This window comes from Natator depressus, chromosome 7 (assembly GCF_965152275.1).
Source record: "Natator depressus isolate rNatDep1 chromosome 7, rNatDep2.hap1, whole genome shotgun sequence".
NCBI lineage: Eukaryota > Metazoa > Chordata > Testudines > Cheloniidae > Natator > Natator depressus.
Genome location: NC_134240.1, coordinates 28,627,885 through 28,647,503, shown reverse-complemented (window position 1 = coordinate 28,647,503; position 19,619 = coordinate 28,627,885). Strand labels below are relative to the sequence as shown.

The window sequence follows — 19,619 nt, the reverse complement described above, 5'->3', positions numbered from 1 at the left end:
CCAAAGTCAAATATGATCAAGCTCTTTTTAAAATCACAAAAGTTTCTGGCAAATAATTGTTATGGAAAAAATTCCTACTCAAAAAAAAAATGTTGAAAACAGTAGTGAAAGGTAATCTATTTCCTAGGCTATTAAATCCACTTCCTTATAGCCTGGATGCCTCACTATCCCAAGGGTTGCCAATAAATTGATTGTGATTAGATAGCAAATCCATTGTTTCTTAACCACCATTAAGACAAAAAGACTGACAAAGCAGCTGCGCACTTTAGGGAAAACTAGGTGGATCTATCTGTGGCCTTTAAATGTCACTGACTTAGGAAAGAAAGAGGCAACACTCCATTGCACATAAGCCACTAAAGAAATAAATTAAGAAACGTGTTTCAACCTTTAGAATGGGGCAACTTTAAAGGTTGAATCAGGAAGCAAACATAATGATTTCACATCCTCTTTAAGGCAAAGAAAGTTATTCTGAACACACAGAGATAATCTGACCAATAGTTTGACCCAGAAATCCAGGTGAAGTTTCCCAACAGATAAATTATGCCACAAAATTGGAACTGAAACTCCACTTATAGTTCTTCAACCTTGAGACAGGCTGAACTTTCAATTAACTATACAGACAACAAATATGCAGAGTTCTATGCAGATACTTGTCACAGTCAGCAACAGAATACTGGACTTGATGGAGTAACGAGATCCAATATGGCCAAATCCCGTGAATAAACCCATCTTGGTCAGCCCATAATCCAGGATGATATAGAAGCCAACCCACACACATAGTTACAGCCTATACTTCTGCATCTCTCCTCACCAAGAGGTATTATTGGCCCTAGGTGGTAGTGGGAATAGAAAATAGCAAGAGAACAGGAAGATCTTTCTTTGAGATTGAGGTGTGGGGTTTTTGGCCTCTTTGTAAGAAATAATCTATTGTATAGTTACATAGTCACAGCAGGACCTATATCTTGTTTCTAATTTTCAATGGAATAAATAGATCAATCTCCAATTACATTATAGACCTAATTACGATTTATGAACTACCAAGACAGTTGTGCTCCCCTGAGACAGTGCAGATCACACAGCCCAGGATGAAGTACATGAGAGCTAGGGACAATGAGGGGATCCAGCTATGGAATGAACATCCAGAGAAATTTAGATGACTCCAGAGCCTGAGCATCTTTAGGAAACATTGCAAAACTTTCCTACTTGACGAGGTCTTTCCACTACTGTAATGACAAAGTGGGTGAGATAATATCTTTTATTAGACCAACTTCTGTTGGTGAAGGAGACAAGCTTGTGTCTCATATTCTGGGAATAACACTGCAAATACCATAGAAATAACACAACATCGACGCCCCTTTCTATCCAAAGACACCCTCCAACAAAAACTGAAAAACAAATCAATGAAAAAGCAAAAAACAAAAAACCCCAAATCCCTACACCAAACAGAGTTTTCAGCCACAAAAGGAGATAAGCCAGAGACTCCATGAAGTCCCCTATAGGCTTTGCTATTGCCATCGTTGTTATGTGAAAGGCACTCAAATAGTACAGTGATGGACAACGTGGGGGGGGGAGGGGGGGTTTGTCTGCTGAGGAGTTTCTCTACTTATTTTTCCTTTTACTGCAAACATTTAAATAAAAAGACATGAAAAAGTGTTCTCATTTTCAAAAGTTTTACTCAGTCCATGCGAAGCCGTAGTTCCACCAAAAACCCTGACATTAACAGTCTACAGAACATGACAGTGGCTCCAATCCCACTTTCATTTCATTCACTCTCTTGTAAGTATATCAAGGCTAACACGTCTCAGTTTCTGCGCTGATGACGTTTTCTGAGACATTATCAAAACTGATAAGCTCCCCTGTCCATTTTCATTTTGACAAAAGACAGATAAAGATCCCAATTACTTTAAAAATATATTCCAATAATTGTGTGCTGATAGTGAGATGTGTTAGACTCCAAAGAGAAGCTACATGACATAGGATATTTAAAGCTAGTCTAAAGAGAAAAATGCAAGCTTCACAGTAGGGAATAGTATTTCACCAGCAAAGGTTTACTGATTCAAAAGGTTGTTGTGTGTGTGTGTGTGTGTGTGTGTGTGTGTGAAAAATACAGTGTGGGGGGAAGAAAGATCAGCAATTATTCATGATCTCCACTTAAATTGGTGGACTGGGAATCATCAAGTCATTATTAAACCAACCTGCAGCTGTAATTACTATGTACCCTGTTCGGACTACAAGATACAAAGCTTTCCAGAGACATGGATGTTACTACAGTTACTAGTTATCCCTGCTGAGTGGCTGCAACGTCTGGGGCACTTGTATAGGTCTGAGTGTGTGTGTAGAGAAAAAGCAGGAAGAAACAGGTCCAACCCCGGGCATGTTTTTTTTTCTAAAAAGTCCTTTTCAGACAGGGAGGAGGCACTCTCTCTGCCCCCAATCTCAAGAGCTGATGGTGACTGACATTTCTTCGTTCCCTTATAACTGGGCAGGTGCTTTTTAATTTTAAGGGAAACCTCCCTTTCACACAATAACTGGTTTTGGGAAGAGTGAAATAAACTTTCAGCCTGATTGGGCCCTACCTTTCTCCAGCTGACAGCTCCAGAATGAGCAGTAATGGAACAGTCAATCGGGACAGGGCAGCCTAAGAAACCTTCCCAGCTTTCCTCCGCACAAGGCTGCCAGATAAGGCAATGAGCATGCTCTGGGCTTTCCCCAGTTCATTCCATAGCACCGAACAACCATAACAGTCAAAGTGAGCAGAATCAAGGAGGCGGTAGGGAGGACAACGTGGCAATGTAATACTGAAATCCTGGCGATAGGGATAATTCCTTCCCCTCAAGAGTTTCTCATTTAAATTGCAAAGTTAAGTCTCTATTTACAGATTCCCTAACCTACTCAAAGCACCAAGCAAAGTAACAATTAGCTTTACTTCAAACACATGGTTTATGTTATTTAAAACTCACAATGAAAACTTTATATATATATTTAATTACATAAATGATCTCAGAGGAGCAAGGAGTATTATTATAAATGCTGCACCCTGGAACTCAAATATCTTATAAAATGTTGGTGTGTCAGTAAAGCACATCTTTAAAATGAACCAAATCCATCCCATTGCATTTACACAAGGGATAAATCTGGTTTGAGTCTGCATTCCTTACAAAAACAAATCTTCCTCGGAGCCCAGTTTGACTTGAATACATACGGTCGGACTCTAGATTGGGTCCATTATTAGCTTTGTAACATTTTACATCTGGTGAGCCTTCGGTCCACAATAGAAACAGTAAATGCATAGATCTCCCTTTTCTGTTTGGCAACCTGAGGTTCAACTAGCTGAATTTAGTCTTCAAAGAAACGTTAAACTGGAAAACAAAATGTGTTTTGGTGACTGCAGGGCTAGTGAGAAAAGTGCCTTATTCACATCTCCTGGTGTTGTGGGGATTTTGCAAAAGTGACACACATCCACTGGGAGATGGACTGAACAATCATGACAGTTCACAAAGACCACTGAACAGCACTCAGATTGTAACACCTTTCTGTTACTACCAATTCGATTTGCACCAGTGGACTGCAGGGGAAGGCTTCAATCCCCAAGCCATCCAAGCCCTTCTACAATCTGACTCTGTAGCATTTTTAGTTCTGGTGTTGGAATTAAGTGACAGAGCTATGAAGGTTTATCACAGGAGACCAAAGAAATACAATATTTCCAAAATTGAGTCTTAGTAAAGGATCACCTATGTGAAAACCAGAAATTATTGGAGCACAGTGATACAGTTAGTACAAAGGTATCTTGTCTAGATTCTTATACTACACACATCATCATCGTATCTACCAGCCTGCTGCTGCTATCACCAATAGATTAGACTGCAAGCTCCTTGGGACAAGGACCCTCTTTTTGTTCTGTGTGGACCTAGCAAAAGGGGTCCTGGTCCATGGCTGGGGCTCCTAAGAACTACACCTCAGTACAAATAAACAGCAAGCAGCTGCACATGTTTGATTCAGAAAGCCCTGCTCGTAGGGTTAGAGCCCAGAGTGTTCGACGTAAGCAAGAACATTTGCAGCACAACGGAGATGTTTGTGTGCTCAAGAACTCTTTCACTTTTCTTGTTGATGCTGTCCAGATTCCCAGGCCCTTACCATACCCAGACAATTGTTCTTATTTGATCTTGCATGGTCTTTTGGCCTAGTGTATAGCAATTCAGGCCAGCCATTTCTGAGATTGAGACTTAGGAAAAAAAAAATCTGTGTAATTTAGAAAACATGAGTAAGTCTTTTTTAGCCGTGGTTTATCTCAGAAAAAGTTTGATCTAGAAACTCCACAGGAGATTTAGTGCACAGGACCAATAATGAGGGAGATAAAGGCATACTTTTGAAGTAAGTCAACAGCAAATGGCCAGCCAGGATTCTGCAGACTTTGTGGTGTGCCAAGGGAGTCAGGTAGGTTCCCTGGATGTATGACAAACACCCCCAGCTCAAGTGACCCATCCATAGCTCAAATTCCCCATAGAATTCCACCTGTCGTTCCGGAAGCTCTCATTAGATCCCCAGCTTCTCAGCTGGCTTTCCCACAGTATCTCCCCTCCACTCCCAGCCTTCCCATGCTTTCTTAGGCTCTATACCAGGGTTTCTCAACCTTTCTATTTCTGAGACACCCCCTCACCCCCAACATGCTATAACAACTCCACGGCCCACCTGTACAACAATGGTTTTTCTCCATGTAAAAGCCAGGGCCGGCGTTAAGGAGTAGGAAGCAGGGCAACCGCATAGGACCCCATGCCACAAGGGGCACCATGAAGCTAAGTCGCTCAAGCTACAGTTTCAGCCCTGGGTGCTGGAGCTCAGGGCCCTGGGCTTCAGTCCTGAGCGGTGGGGCTTCAGCTTTCTGCTCTGGGCCCTAGCGAGTGTAACACCGACCGAGCTTGGCTGACCCCCTGAAACCTGCTCGTGGCCCCCCAGGGTGCCCTGCACCCCGGGTTGAGAACCACTGCTCTATACCTTGCCCCCCCGTTCCTCTTCCCAGCTTTGCCGTAGCGCAGCTCTCCTGAAGTCCCCAAGACTTGCTGTAAATCCTGATCAGAACCTGGGCCTAATGAAGATTTTATAAAGTCTGCATGGACTAGTGTGAACTTTTTATAAAGCTTACAGAAGCCCACAGTACTGGAAGACTTGAATGCGGACTTTATAAATGAATGGTTCCTGAAGACCTACTAAAACCTGCAGCCAGTTTTATGAGGTTTAGAAGGCCTGCTTGGAAGCAAGCTAGGAAAATTAGTAGAAATCACGGCCTGGGGGAGCCAGAGAGGAAAGGGGAGCTCACTTCTATAGGTCAGGGGACCCACAGTCCTGAAGAGCTTCATCATGTCCCTTTCTCTGAATCCTCCCCCAGCAGTTTCTGATGAATCCTGCACCACTATGTTCCAAAGGGCTTTCCCTCTAGCCCGCACTCAGAGTCCATGCAGAGTCCTGTGCAGATTTCCTTTGGCCTTAAGCAGATCCTGCAGCCCTCCTGGGTGCCCAGATAGCCCCCTGATTCAGCTTCTCAAGCCTCCATACCCTGATTCCTGCACGACTCCATTTTTACCTCCCTGCAAATATTTATGTCCACAGCACCTACATCAGACCATAGCAGGTTCACAGTAGCTCTGGACCTGATATAAACTTTATAAAGTCTTCATTGTCCAGTGCAGATGGTATAAAATCTGTATCGGGTTCATGGTTCTCAGTGTCTGCAGTTTTTGTGAACTACAAAAAATGCACAGGGAAGCAAATCCAAATATATCTCCTCTGCTGCTTTACCCTCATTGACCGATGGTGTCGTTCTGTCAAAAGAGCAATCAGGTTTTCCAAGTAGCTGTAGTTTATCAAACCCACATTAGCTTTGGCTCAGGGTTCCGCTATCTGCCAGACAGTGATTCTTTTATCTCAATATTTGTTCTGAAATTGGAGCATTGCCATGCTGCGTATACTCTTGAATGGCTGCTGCTGTCCAGCTCAGGGTTGGTGGACTTATACAGTTGGTGAAGCCATCTTCTCAACAGTTACATTTTAGCATCAGTTGGTTAAGCCTACAATGCACTTTGGGATCCCCCAGATGAAAAATTCTAGCTACATAAATATAAACTATTACAATTATGCTGGAAAGTTTTGTTTGACACTAGAATGGACTGTGTATTCATTCATCTCACTGTTTGGAAAATGTAAACAACCTTCACTTTGAGAAGCCGCATTTGCCAGAATAAACTTTCAAGTTTTGCCTTAACGTCAGCTCTTTCTCTGAAGTTAATGGTCTCAGTGACACCAAAATCAATGTTTTTGTCTTTCTTTCTGACTTGGCTCAGACTAGTAACTGATGGTGCTACAGGAAGAACACTGTGTTTGATGCATGTGGATTTACAAATATTATTAACAAGTTCTGAGCCCATCACCACAAGATTCACTTGGGTTGCTACATTTCCATTTGCAAGTGGAGGGTTGTAAATGTTCCTGGATCCAGGAATTTGATTCTCCTCTCATTCACACTGGTATTACAGCTTTGTCTTCAAGTAAATTGCTCCCAATTTACACTAGGGTACTTTGGAGGAGAATCAGGCCTTATATTCTTGCTACATAACAGTGACTTTATAATAAGGTCTATACCATGGGCCAGACCTGCTCATATGAGATGGTGTAAGTTGGTCAAGGAAATAGGCACAATAGCATTTTATCTTTTGCTGGAAAAATTTCCAACCAATTGTACTACTAAGTTTGGTAAATACTAGGGCTGCCAATTAATCGCAGTTAACTCACACGATTAACTCACAAAAATTAATTGTGATTTAAAAAATTAATCATGATTAATCTCAGTTTTAATCGCACTGTTAAACAATAGAATACCAATTGAAATGTATTAAATATTTTGGATGTTTTTCTACATTTTCAAATATATTGATTTAAATAACAACACAGAATACAAAGTATATAGTGCTCACTTGATATTATTTTTATTCCAAATATTTGCACTGTAAAAATGATAAAAGAAATAGTATTTTTCAATTCACCTCATACAAGTATCGTAGTGCAATCTCTTTATCATGAAAGCACAACTTACAAATGCAAATACCTTGCAATACCATCTACAACAGTGCCATGCAAACGCCTGTTCTCACTTTCAGGTGACATTGTGAACAAGAAGTGGGCAGAATTATCTCCTGCAAATGTAAACAAACTTATTTGTCTGAGAGATTGGCTGAACAAGAAGTAAGTCTGAGTGGAATTGTAGGCTCTAAAGTTTTACATTGTTTTATTTTTGAATGCAGTTATTTTTTGTACATAATTCTACATTTGTAAGTGCAACTTTCACGATAAAGAGATTGCACTCCAGTACTTGCATTAAGTGAATTGAAAAATACTATTTCTTGTATTTTTACAGTGCAAATATTTATAATAAAAATAAATATAAAGTGAGCACTGTACACTTTGCATTCTGTGTTGTAATTGAAATCAATATATTTGAAAATGTGGAAAACATTCACAAATATTTATATAAATGGCATTCTATTCTTCTTCAGCAGCGCAATTAATCGCCACTAATTTTTTTATCGCGCAATTAATCACCATTAATATTTTTAATCGCTTGACAGCCCAAGTAAATACAGTTAATTACATATTCCTTTAATATAAAATTACAGACTGTTGTGTACATTGCTGCAGCTGTGAGCTACAGTACTCTGTATTCCAGGATGTTTTCTTTTAGCTGCAAAGAATTGTTTGAACAGTGAACCAGTATTGCTCCTTGCTTGTCATAAGTTACGTAATACTGCTCTAGGACTGGACCCTTTGCACACTGTATTCAGATGTATTACTGCCTGGAAACAATATAATTTACAGAGACCCCAGCCTTAATAAGAAACGTTTCCACCCACAATATATAAAAGAGAAAGAGGCATGAGCACCTTTATAAAAAATACAACAAAGGCTTCAAATGACGTGCAAGTACTTCCATGGCTATGATTTCAAATATGAATATGTGAGGCCCTGATCCTTCCAGGGGCTCCACACTGGTAGACACCTGCACCCAGGGATCCAACAGCTGAAGCTAGACAAATTCAAACGGGAACTAAGGTGCACTTTTTTAGCTTTGAGTGCAATTTGAGCATAATTAGAACAACTTACCAAAAGATGGGGTGGATTCTCCATCACTTGAAGTCAAGTGATAATCAAGACTGAGGGTCTTTCTAAAAGAGATACTCTAACTCTGTGTATAACCTGTGGTATACACAGCAACAGACGACATGATCATAATGGTCCTTCTGGCTTTAAAATCCATGAATGTGGATGCAAGCGTCTCTGCCCAGCACAAGGCCAGTTGCAGAATCAGGGCTTAAGGTTTGAAAGCGATGAAGAAATAAGTATCTTACCTTGTTTACATCTAAATCTTCTAACTTTGGCACTTCTGCTGTCTCTTGTTCCTCGCTACTTCCCTCATCTAAGTCACTGTCTTCATCCTGGGTTGAGTCTCTCTTCTGCTCTACAGGTGAAGACTTGCTACCCTTGCTGTCAGTTTCCATCTCTGTTGGATTCCCAGAGGCAGTAGACTTCTTCTGGTCTGTGCCTTCTTCATTTGGGAAAGTCTCTCCCGCCACACTACAAGAAGGGCTGTCAATTCCACTGTCTCTGTTGGGAATTTTACCGTTACCATTCAGCTCTGAGGTTGAGTCCTTACTCTCCAGCTCTCCAGAGGACTCTTTGCTCACATTCACAGCAGTACAGGCCTCAGAGCTTTTGTTTTCCCCGATGCTTAGCTCTTTAATTTTCATTTTGTCTGCATTGGACAGTTCTGCACTGCACAGGACGTCTGGCTCATTTTCATCGGGCTCACTTTTTTCGTTTGTAGAACTGCCACAGGAAGCTACCATTTCACAGTCACTTGAGCTTGGCTGTTTGGAAGAGTCCAATCCAGGTTCCATCTTAAAAGTTAAATTTAATTGGTTTCTTTGAAGAACGTGGGTAGGTTGCCTACAAATGAAGAGGAAGCACCTTGGTCATTTGAATTGGAGGCTGGGATTTTCAAAGGTGTTTAAGGGAGTTAGGAGCCCAATTTCCATTCAGTTGCAATGGCAGCGGGGTCCTAACTCCCTTAAGAACCTTTGAAAATTCCAGTCAGAATGACTGAAACAAATACTCATTCAAAAGTTGCACACAAAGCCATGCCACTTGCTATCCCTTTAAAATTCCTCCTGTCCTGCAGAGAGGAAGTGCCTTTTCCCCCACTTAAAGACAGGAACTCATTGTTCTTCAATGGAATTATCCCTTCAGGGCAGGGGATCTCCTACAAGAGAGATGAAATTTTAAAGGGACAGCAGTGTACTATTTTCCTACATCAAAGCATAACTTTCAAAATTCATGTGATCTGTTTAAATATCATAACTAGTGGAAAGAACTTTTTTTTTAAACTCCACACCCTGTCCTGCAGGCTTGGCCTTCAATGGGAATTTCCTCTGAATAGGGTTTGCAAGATCAGCCAATTTTACAGTAAAACTGACCAACCAAATTTCAACAAATGCAGTTTCTGTAGAAACTAGCTTGTACATTAGTCTGATCGATAATATGCTGTGATCTGTTCTCCTTCCCCATAAACTGTAAGCAGTTTGCCTGACATTTATTGAATGTTATAAAGTTTTCAATCAATAAAATCAAAAGCCTCACAATAATCAAGATCTTGTAATAGCTAAACAATTCTAACCCAAACTTTGCCTACTAAAAGCAGACATTGGGTTATTTCTAGGCACAACTCTTCACTGATTTCAGTGGAAACTCCCATTTGGGGATTCATGGCATGATATAGACCAATACATTTTTTAGCAACATTGCTTTTTGTATCAAGTCCCCCTATGCACTCAGTTAAGTTTAGGGTTTATGATTAGACAAATTGCTCTATGTCAATTTGTACACAATAGTTATAAATAAATATTTCTTGATTTTATACACTTGTATTTTCCTCCCATTGAGACGAAGTTTCAAACCGAATGCAAAAAATGACACAGGTAGAAATAGACAAATATAAATATTTACCTAATACTTTCAAACTTTTCAATGAGGATGTTGACTCCTGCTGATGTCTGTGTTTCTTCCTCGTCAGGCACTAAGCTTCTTGATGACTTGGGATCAGCTGGCAAAGGCCGAGAAGGTGCTGGAGGAATTCTTTCCTGCCCAGGTTTGAGATGGACAGGTTTAGGAGGTACTAATAAAATTAAGGGGAAAAAGAGAGGATAAAGTTCTGGTTTCTTTATAACAACAAAGACAACAGATCCTCACTCTGAAGAAAGAGCGAGAAGCACCCATTGTTTTACTGCTGTTTATTAATTACATCAGAACCACTGCAGTCACAAGATATTTTTCACACAAAAACACTTTGATATGTTCTAAAGAAATAGGCTAGCTTCTCTTTTGCATTTCTACAGTTTTGTCAGATCTGTCAAAGCACTGAGTAGCTGACAGAACATCACCGCTTCCTTGTTGCCAAACAGGATGCACAATGCACACACCAAGACTTGGTTGTGCAAGCACTCTCTTCATCTCCACCATAGTGCTCAATTTCCCTTACGGTGACTTTTCAAAACTTAGAATTCTTATTGCTCTAATACACTTAACCAAATCCCATAAGAAAAATATGGATTTGGACAGCTCACTCATTCTACTGGAAGCACTGCAAGAAAATGTAAAAAACTTTATTTCCTTCTCACTCCCCCAGCTTCTCTGTGGTATATTCTTCACAAATTTCCTTCCTCTTTTCATACCGCACTGAACAAGATACTGTATAAATAAGTGCTTATGTTAAACATGTCTCCAATCTGTTGAAAAAGAAAGTCAACATTGTACCTTAACCTCTTAATTAGTCCTTTGCAGTTCCTTCTAATTAATGTAATTTAGCAAAACATATGCAGTCAGTTCTTCATTTTTTGCAGAGTAAATGGTTTTATGAATACGTAAGCAGTAACCCATGGCAACAGTTTCACATGCTTTTACTGTTTTATGCAGTGAAAGCAACTTCACATAAGTGGACCTTAAACTAGAAGCTAAGAAAAACTTGACAGTGAAATTGATCCAGAAGTGTGCATTTCTTTGAGCAGTGCTGCCAAATATTCACTCAGCCCTAAACTGTCTAATAGGAAATATACTAAAAGTTCGACACATAAGTTATAAAGTGTTTTCCTAAATAACTTTTCAAGAACAGCAGCTGAATTCAAGTTTTTCATGTTAGTCAGAGCAACTATGTTAAAATGGTCCATTTGGAACATGTTTGCATAATGTGCTTAATGTTGTAAAATGTCTTTAATTATCAACAGTTCTGAATGAGTAATTTTAGGGCTTTGTTTTCTTTTTTAAATTATATGATAATGAACTTAGAGTGCCAATTCCTGAAGTCTTTACTCAGGCAAAGCTCTGGATGAGAGTTTCAGACTCTAGATCTGAACGAGCCTAACTGTCCTTTCTTCTTGGAGCAGATCTTTAGCTGCTGTCAGTTGTCACAGCTCCACTGAAGTTGATGACTAAGGATGATTTAATGTGTTTGAGTACAACATGCAGGAGGATTTATAACCATTTAAACTGCACAGCTTGTTTGAGCAATACTAGTTAAACACAAAGTACATCTTGTGAAGGATTTGGGCTTTACTGTACATTTAGAGCAGTAGGATTAAACTCCTGGATTGGCCTACTGTCCAAAGCCACCTTGAATTCCCTATCAAAAATAAGAGGGTTGCTATTGGGGTTTTTTCTAGACAACTGAAAGTGCACAGGAAGAGTGGGGAGATGGTAAAGGAAATGTTCTTGCATGTGAAAGGGTGGCTGTGTCGCTGGCAGACCAGATGCCAGCTCTGGCCAGGCTGTTGGCATCAGCTCACCACTGACAACTTCATAGCTGGAAGCCAGACCAGCTCGCCTATATATTAGTATTGTTCAGATAGGTGTTAGACTTGTAAGAATGTGTTTAGATTCTATAAAATGTTTGTAAATTGTTGCAGGCATTAATCCAGGGGTTCTCAAACTGGGGGTCAAAAGGTTATTATCTGGGGGGGGTCACAAGCCCTCCTGTTACTTTGTGGAAGAGAGAAAAAGAGGAGTGTGAAACTACATCTTCAGTCCAGCCAATTCTGAGCAAACTTGGATTGATTTAGCAATCCAATTTCCATTAATGATATTGGTGATTGCACATTTAAATCTCCTCAGACTTAGCTGAAGATTTATCACTGTAGGCCTTGATGAGTAACCTTCAAACAGAACGTTTTATACAGTGAGGAAGTGTGGACACACACGTGTTTGCAAAAGAATGTGCAGACCTTTTCAAAGGGAAACCAAACCAGCAACGGAAATTTGGAATGATCTAGAGGCTTCATTTGGTTCTTACAGAAGAAGAGTAGATCTGAGTCCAGAAGGGGAAGCAGCTGCAAGTCACAGATCACTACTCCAAAATGTAATGACTCCATGGCTGCATGCACACAGACATGTTTGTCAACTAATACACACACGGGGCAATAGGGTTAGAAAACCAGACCTCTACAACTTAAGCTAAAGGATAACCAGAATTAGGTGTAGCAATATTTTTAAAGTATTGCAGGAATTATGAAGTAAAGAATTGAACCTCTCCTGATATTCCCACTGGGTGACTATCAGGAGTGGTGGGGCTGTCAGGAAACGGAGATTGATTTGCTGAAGGTGGCTACTTGGCAACAGCTACTTTTGAAAATCTTGGCTTACTTTCTTATTTTTCCTATTTGAATATATGTCATCTACTTTTGGGGATTGGTGTCAAATTGGTTTGCAACAGGAGTGTAGGGAGTACTAGCAAGATAAACTTTTCAAAATTACGCCTTCCTTTATGTGTGTTTGTCCATTTTATCTCAATAACTTTTTATTACTCAGGGTGTTAAACTGAATCTCAGCAAGATAGAAAGAGAGTTACTTCTTTTAGTCTAAATTCCTTGCTGCATGTGGGGGAGAGAGGGAAGGCTTGGATATACCATTTCAGGAATGTTGATATTTGAGTAATGGAGATGAGGCTGACCAATGTTAATGCAATTTGGGGCACTTTTAAACGTGATCTGAATCAAATGGAGCAAGCTGATGCAGATACAGATAATGGGCCAGATCAGCTGTTTTAAATGGGTACAGTTCCACTAAATCCAGAGCAGTTTCACTGATATACACCAGCTGATGATCTAGTTTTAGCTATTCCTATTTATCAGAATACCTTATAGCATTATTAATAATGTTAATGGACTGTTCAATAATGAAATCTGAAAGAGAAAGAACTCTAGATGAAAACTAATTAAGTGTGTGTATACTTAACTGGATGGTTGACAGAGGTCATGAACCTCAGTATTCATTTGTCCAAGCAACTAGTAATTTCTTACTTAATTAGTATACACACTTAATTAGTATATATATATATATACACACACACACACACACACACACACACAGAGAACATCACCTACAGGGAGGGAAGTATTGACTAATATACCAATATTACACTTTAAGACTGGCCTTTCAGTTTCAGAAATGTCAACGGTTTTTCTTTATGGATACCAGTGGTTAAAGGTAAGGCAGAAAGTTGTTTTTTCTACAGGCATTCAGGATGATAAGATAGGAGTCTCATTTTGTACAGTATATTTAAATATTTTTGATTGTGACCAAAATGGTTGTTTCCTGTTGTCATGTAATGATGATACCTACCTACTTATGCGACTGCTTTTTATAAGCTTTGTTTAAATCAAGATCTTTGGGATATTCTCACCTGCACTTGTCAAAAAAAAAGGCCTTCCAAATTAAGCATATATCTTAGCTGAGAAGACAAACATCTAGTACGCACAGTATTCTAAGTAATTTCTAAAGAGCTAGTAAGAAAAACAATAATTGGTACTACAAAGAGACTAACACTTCACTGTACAGACTGCAACATGTGGAAATAATTTCTCCCCATACAAGGGACTGGGCCTTTAGTCTCCTCAAGCAGTTAGCACTTCAATGGATATAGGGGGGAAAAACAGCCTGGGGATTTTAAATGCTCAAACTCTGCACTTTTGGGGCCCACTCCTCACCTGGTGTCAATCAGCATAGCTACACTGGCTTCAACAGAACTACATACATTTACACCAGCTGAGGAGCTAGCTCTTTGTGTCTTGAAGTAAGGTGTCCGGAAGTAAGGTGGAGGCGTTTGTTTCACTGTGATTATTCTTGAATTAGATGGGGTTGCACAGTTATTACATCTAATAATGGTATGCTTGGCTGTGCACATTGGTTTGGTTAATGTTTCCTTTTTAAAAAATATATTTGTAATTTTTCAGGCATTTCTTTTTGCTAGGTGAAGTGCAGCTGTTTTCAATATAGCACAAAGGAGCTCTAGACTTGAGTGCTAAGCTGTACTTATAATAAAAATGAATAAAGAATTTAAACAATATTTTTAATTAAATCCTAATCTTTACTACTACATGTGATATACACACTGAAAATGTATACGGTCACATTTTTGAAAAGTTAATTTATCTGTGTCATTCATGAGTCCATTTTTCCCCCCCAAAGCTTTTTCAATTGAATTTTTAACACTGGAAAAATGAATACAAAGTCATGCTAATTGTACTTTCCCTGTATCAGATGAGACAACAGCTCTAATTTTCAAATTAAAACAATCTTTTTAAAAACATTAGACTTCCAGCACAATAGAAAATTGCATGAATATTGGAGGAACAAAACCACTTGCCTTGGGGTTTCTGCAGAAGATGTGTTTTGGCCAATGGAGATTTGGTTTTGGGTTTCCTTCCAGTTTGATGGATACATTGTACAGGGCTGATGTGCTGCAGCTCGCCACATGCTTCCAATGTCGGATTTGAGTCAATATGACATTTGATTTGAAAAGGAGCACAAGGGCAACCTGGAAAAAGAAATGGGTCAATGTTTATTTCCTCCTTTTTTCCCTTGAAAAGCAGCTTGTCCTGGCTCTGGTAGCTTAGCTTGCATCAGTTATTTGAAGGAAAGAAAAGTCATTAACTTAGAAGTTATCACTTCAGAAACATCCATCTTGACAATCACTTTAAACTGGATGGTTGACAGAGGTCATGAACCTCGGTATTAATTTGTCCAAGCAACTAGTAACTTCTTCACTAAAAAGCTAAATAGATCTAACAGTGAATGGTTATGGGAGTATGTATATATAAAATCCTTTTTGATAGGCTTCCTCTAAGTCGGTGGTTCCCAAATTGGGGTTCACAAAATGTTACAGGGGGTTCTCGGAAAAAAATTCCCTAATGGCGGACAGAGCTGTCCCTAGGGACCCCAGGCAGCACAGGGCCAGCGGCCCGGAGCCCCTGGACTTCCAAGAGCTAAGCAGATCAGAGCGAGCATATCTATCACACTGAGGAGATTTAAAGTTCAAGGCTCCTTATAAGAAATGGAAAGGGAGGTGGATATTTTTTACTGTTTTTAAAATTAAATAGGCAGCTAGTATTGTTTTTAAAATGATTATGAAGAACAAGTTTAAGGTTTGTTGTAACGTGCGTTGTTTGCCTGGACTGCTCAAGACCTGAATGCTTGTGGAGGAGGAACTCTTTGAGTTCCCTTCTTAAATACCTTCATGCTGTTTCCCATCTGACACTCCTTGATGAAACCTAGGAGCCTGGTCTTATGACTGGCTTATTCAAAGTGATACAAGCTACGTACGTGAGATCTTGGAAGAGTGTTGCTGTTTTCATAATGTAATATAAATACTGTAATGATAAATAATAATTAATAATAGGGTGTAATAAGCATGTCATAAAAACAAATGTTATATTTCCAAGATCACTGCTTTTATAATTTATACTCAGGTATAGGAGAAAATCCCTGGAAATATTCATTTTTAGGAGGGGGTTCGCGAGACTTGACATTTTAGTGAAAGGGGTTCACGGGTTATTAAAGTTTGGGAACTACTGCTCTAAGTAGAGATACAGGTGCACAGGCACTGCATTCTACTTGGTAAATCAGCACCTAGATTCAAGAATGGCTGAATCACAAATGCCTGTGATAGACGAGGCAGATGATAAACATGCTTCAATCCTTTGCAAGAATTAGATTAACAATTTAAATGACATAATATTGCTGTTTATTATTTATTAAATGCCTATACATCAAGACAATATACAAACAGGGTCTTCCCCAGAGGGCTGATAGTCTGAAAGACAGATTAGACATGATGCATTGAGAAGTCCAGAGAAGGAATGCCTAAGATGTTTTGTTTCTTTTAAAAATTTTATTATTTACTCATTTCCTACGGGTTTTAAAGAAATAAAACAACCCACCCACTTTAATATATTGGGAGGTAGGTTTCTGTTTGCTTTTTGTTTTGGCTTTCACTGATGCAGTCTCAACAGGTACCAAAGAAAGTTGATACTGTATGTGGGTGTGATGTCATCAAAAATGGCTCAACCAGCCAAACAGAATGTGCTTTTCGACAATCAGTGTCCAGTGTCCCAATCTAATACTGATTCTGATTAAAACTGCTGCAGATAAACACATTGGGCCAAGTTCAGACCTGATGCATATGCACTGAAGTTAATCGAGTTGCACCTATTCACAACAGGTCTTAATTTGGTCCTTACATGGTCGTTGTCAACTTAAGTCACACTTTCTGACATTTTTCAGCCTACTATTGACCCTGATTCAGGAAAGCACTGCTGTTCAGGAAAGGCAATTAAGCATTAAGTTCCACTGGGTGAAATCCTGACCCATTAAAGTCAACAGGAGTTTTGCCATTGACTTCAAAGGGATCAGAATTTAAGCCATGAAACGTGTTTAAGTGCCCTTCCTGAACAAGGGATGCTTTCCTGAATCAAGCCCATTGTTACAAGTAACATCTCTAACTAGTATAAATGAGAGATGAGAGAGAGAGAGAGTCTCTTTTTTCAGTTTGTTTGGGGAATTTAACAGTATTTGTGGGTATTTCTTCTCTATTGTCAGTCTGTGTGGATGTTAACATGGTAACTGGAGAGTTTTTTCTTTGAATGAAATACTGTAATGTGACTGTAAATGCACAAAAATTGGCAGGGGACTCTGGAGCAGAGGTAGTCCCTGAAACTATTATTAATTTCATGTTTTAAAATGGACTAGTTTAATTGTCTCTACCCCTTTAAAATGATAAGATGATCTCAAACACTTGAGAAGGAGGATCTGTCTAAACATTAAAGTAATCTTCAGACTTTTTTGTGAATTATTCAGGAACATGAGCCGAGCTGCACAAATACAACCTACTCACGGCTAGCTTTACACTGAGATCAGACTCTGAAGTCAGTGGAGTTACACTGGATTTACATGTGTTACCGACCTCAGAACACTGCCCTTTGGATCTAGATTGAGTTTGAGTGGGTTAAAGGTATACAGTATTGCAAATATTTCACAGGGCAGTTCTTAAAAGGTAGATGGTTACACGGGAGCATTAAGGATTTTTTCAAATTGATGTGGAATATTCCAAAGTTATAACTGTTTGCTGACAAAAATCAATTCAAAGCCATCAAATAAATATGAATTAGCACAAGTCTGTCCACTTCTGTCACCCTAATGCATAATCTCTGAATTCTTCAACACTGCTTCCTATTACTGCTGTTTAAAAGTTCATTAGTGCATCTGCTATCAAATCTACTTTTCAGGGGATTTATTTGATCTCAGCTACTCAGAATTGCTTCAACCTTAAACGCAGGACTTTATAAGCACTGAATTTTAATCATTTGAAGAAACAAAGGGATTTCGCGTAACTGGGTGACTGGGCAACAAAATGGCAATGAAATTCAATGTTGATAAATGCAAAATAATTCACATTGGAAAACATAATCCCAACTATACATATAAAATGATGGGGTCTAAATTAGCTCTTACCGCTCAAGAAAGAGATCTTGGAGTCGTTGTGGATAGTTCTCTGAAAACATCCATGCAATGTGCAGCCAAGAACGTTGGGAATCAGTATGAAAGGGACAGAAAATAAGACAAAATATCGTACTGCCCACATCTTGAATACTGCATGCAGATGTGGTTGCCCCTTCTCAAAAAAGATATATTGGAATTGGAAAAGGTACAGAAAAGGGCAACAAAAATTATTAGTGGTATGTAACAGCTTCCATATGAAGAGAGATTAATAAGACTGGGACTTTTCAGCTTGGAAAAGAGATGACTAAGAAGGGATATGATAGAGGTCTATACAATTATGACTGGTGTGGAGAAAGTAAATGAAATAAGTAAAGTAAATAAGGAAGTGTTATTTACTCCTCCTCATAACACAAGAACTGGAGGGTCACCCAATGAAATTAATAGGCAGCATATTTAAAACAAACAAAAGGAAGTATTTCTTCACACTACACACAGTCAACCTGTGGAACTCTTTGCCAGATGTTGTTGTGAAGGCCAAGACTACAACAGTGTTCAAAAAAGGGTTAATGGAGGACAGGTCATTCAATAGCTATTAGCCAGGATGGACAGCGATGCAAAACCATGCTCTGAAATGTCCCTAGCCTCTGTTTGCCAGAAGCTGGGAATGGGTGACAAGGGATGGATTACTTGATGATTACCAGTTCTGTTCATTCCCTCTGAATTTGGCCGAAAGCGTCTAATGATTTGTTCCCTGATACGTCTGAGCACCAAACACTTAGATAAGTCTTAAACCACTTCCTTTTAAAAGCCGCTGCCTAGCTCAAAAGAACAAATAAAAAAAGTCAACTGCCTTAGAACAAAATTTGACATCTTGTGCCTTGCACACTATATACGTGTTATTGTTGACAATATTACTCACCAACTCTCTGCACTTCACATGCAAACACTTATTAACATCGTATCAAAAGAGCAAGCAGGCACAGAAAAGAATTGATAAGCAATTACAACCAATGCTAATCTCTGAATCCATAAGAGCTTTAAACAGCAAATGCAGATTCTTGGCCACATAACAAGAAAAATATGCTTATGTGAAACCACACAAGTGGTGGGGTTCATTTTTTTTTTAAATTTAAGCCATTCCCTGTGCATTTGTGAATGTGACCCTAAACGTTACTTCTCACATATAGTACACCTAACTACAACTTTTTTTACTTTCTTACTTATTTTTCCAACACTATAAAATGCCTTGATAAAAAGAGTTACTAATTGCTTGATTATTATATGCTGAATTCTTCTCAAAGTAAGATACTTATAGGCTGCTGTGAGTGCTATACTGTGCTTCTAGGGACAGAACTGAGAAAGAGGTGGTATAAACTGCACCACCCAGGAAGTTGTCCCAGTAAGAGATAGCCCCTCTGAGACACACCCATGAAGTACAATTCCCCAGCCAAAGCTCCTCCTACTCCAGGCCTTGCCCGACTCCTCTGCTCCAGAAGAGGAGCAGACTTCCCCTAACTCCTCTGTGCAGGGGCAACCCCTAGTCACAAGCTAGCTCAGAATGGATTGGCCATAACTATCCCTACTAATTGAAGTCAGTAAAATGTAGAAAGCAAAGTTGTTTTGTAGAAACTGCATACAAACATTTCTAACACATTGCCATTTCCAGGGTCTGGCTGTCTCTTGTAATGTGCTTTACACCTAGTCACAGAGTAGCTGGAAGAATATTATGGTGTAAATAAGCTGTGAAATATGCA

At 39.3% G+C, this 19,619-nt stretch overlaps 1 protein-coding gene across 1 annotated transcript in view; it reads right to left on the bottom strand.

Annotated features, from left to right (window-relative positions):
• FGD3 (FYVE, RhoGEF and PH domain containing 3) overlaps window positions 1–19,619 on the bottom strand; it is a 196,397-nt gene that overhangs the window by 81,287 nt on the left and 95,491 nt on the right. Inside the window, exons 2-4 of the mRNA XM_074957794.1 lie at window positions 14,735–14,905; window positions 10,048–10,216; window positions 8,394–8,991 (exon numbers count right to left, since the gene is read on the bottom strand). Of these exons, the coding sequence (XP_074813895.1) occupies window positions 8,394–8,991; window positions 10,048–10,216; window positions 14,735–14,905 (938 nt within the window). The remainder of the gene's footprint in view (window positions 1–8,393; window positions 8,992–10,047; window positions 10,217–14,734; window positions 14,906–19,619) is intronic.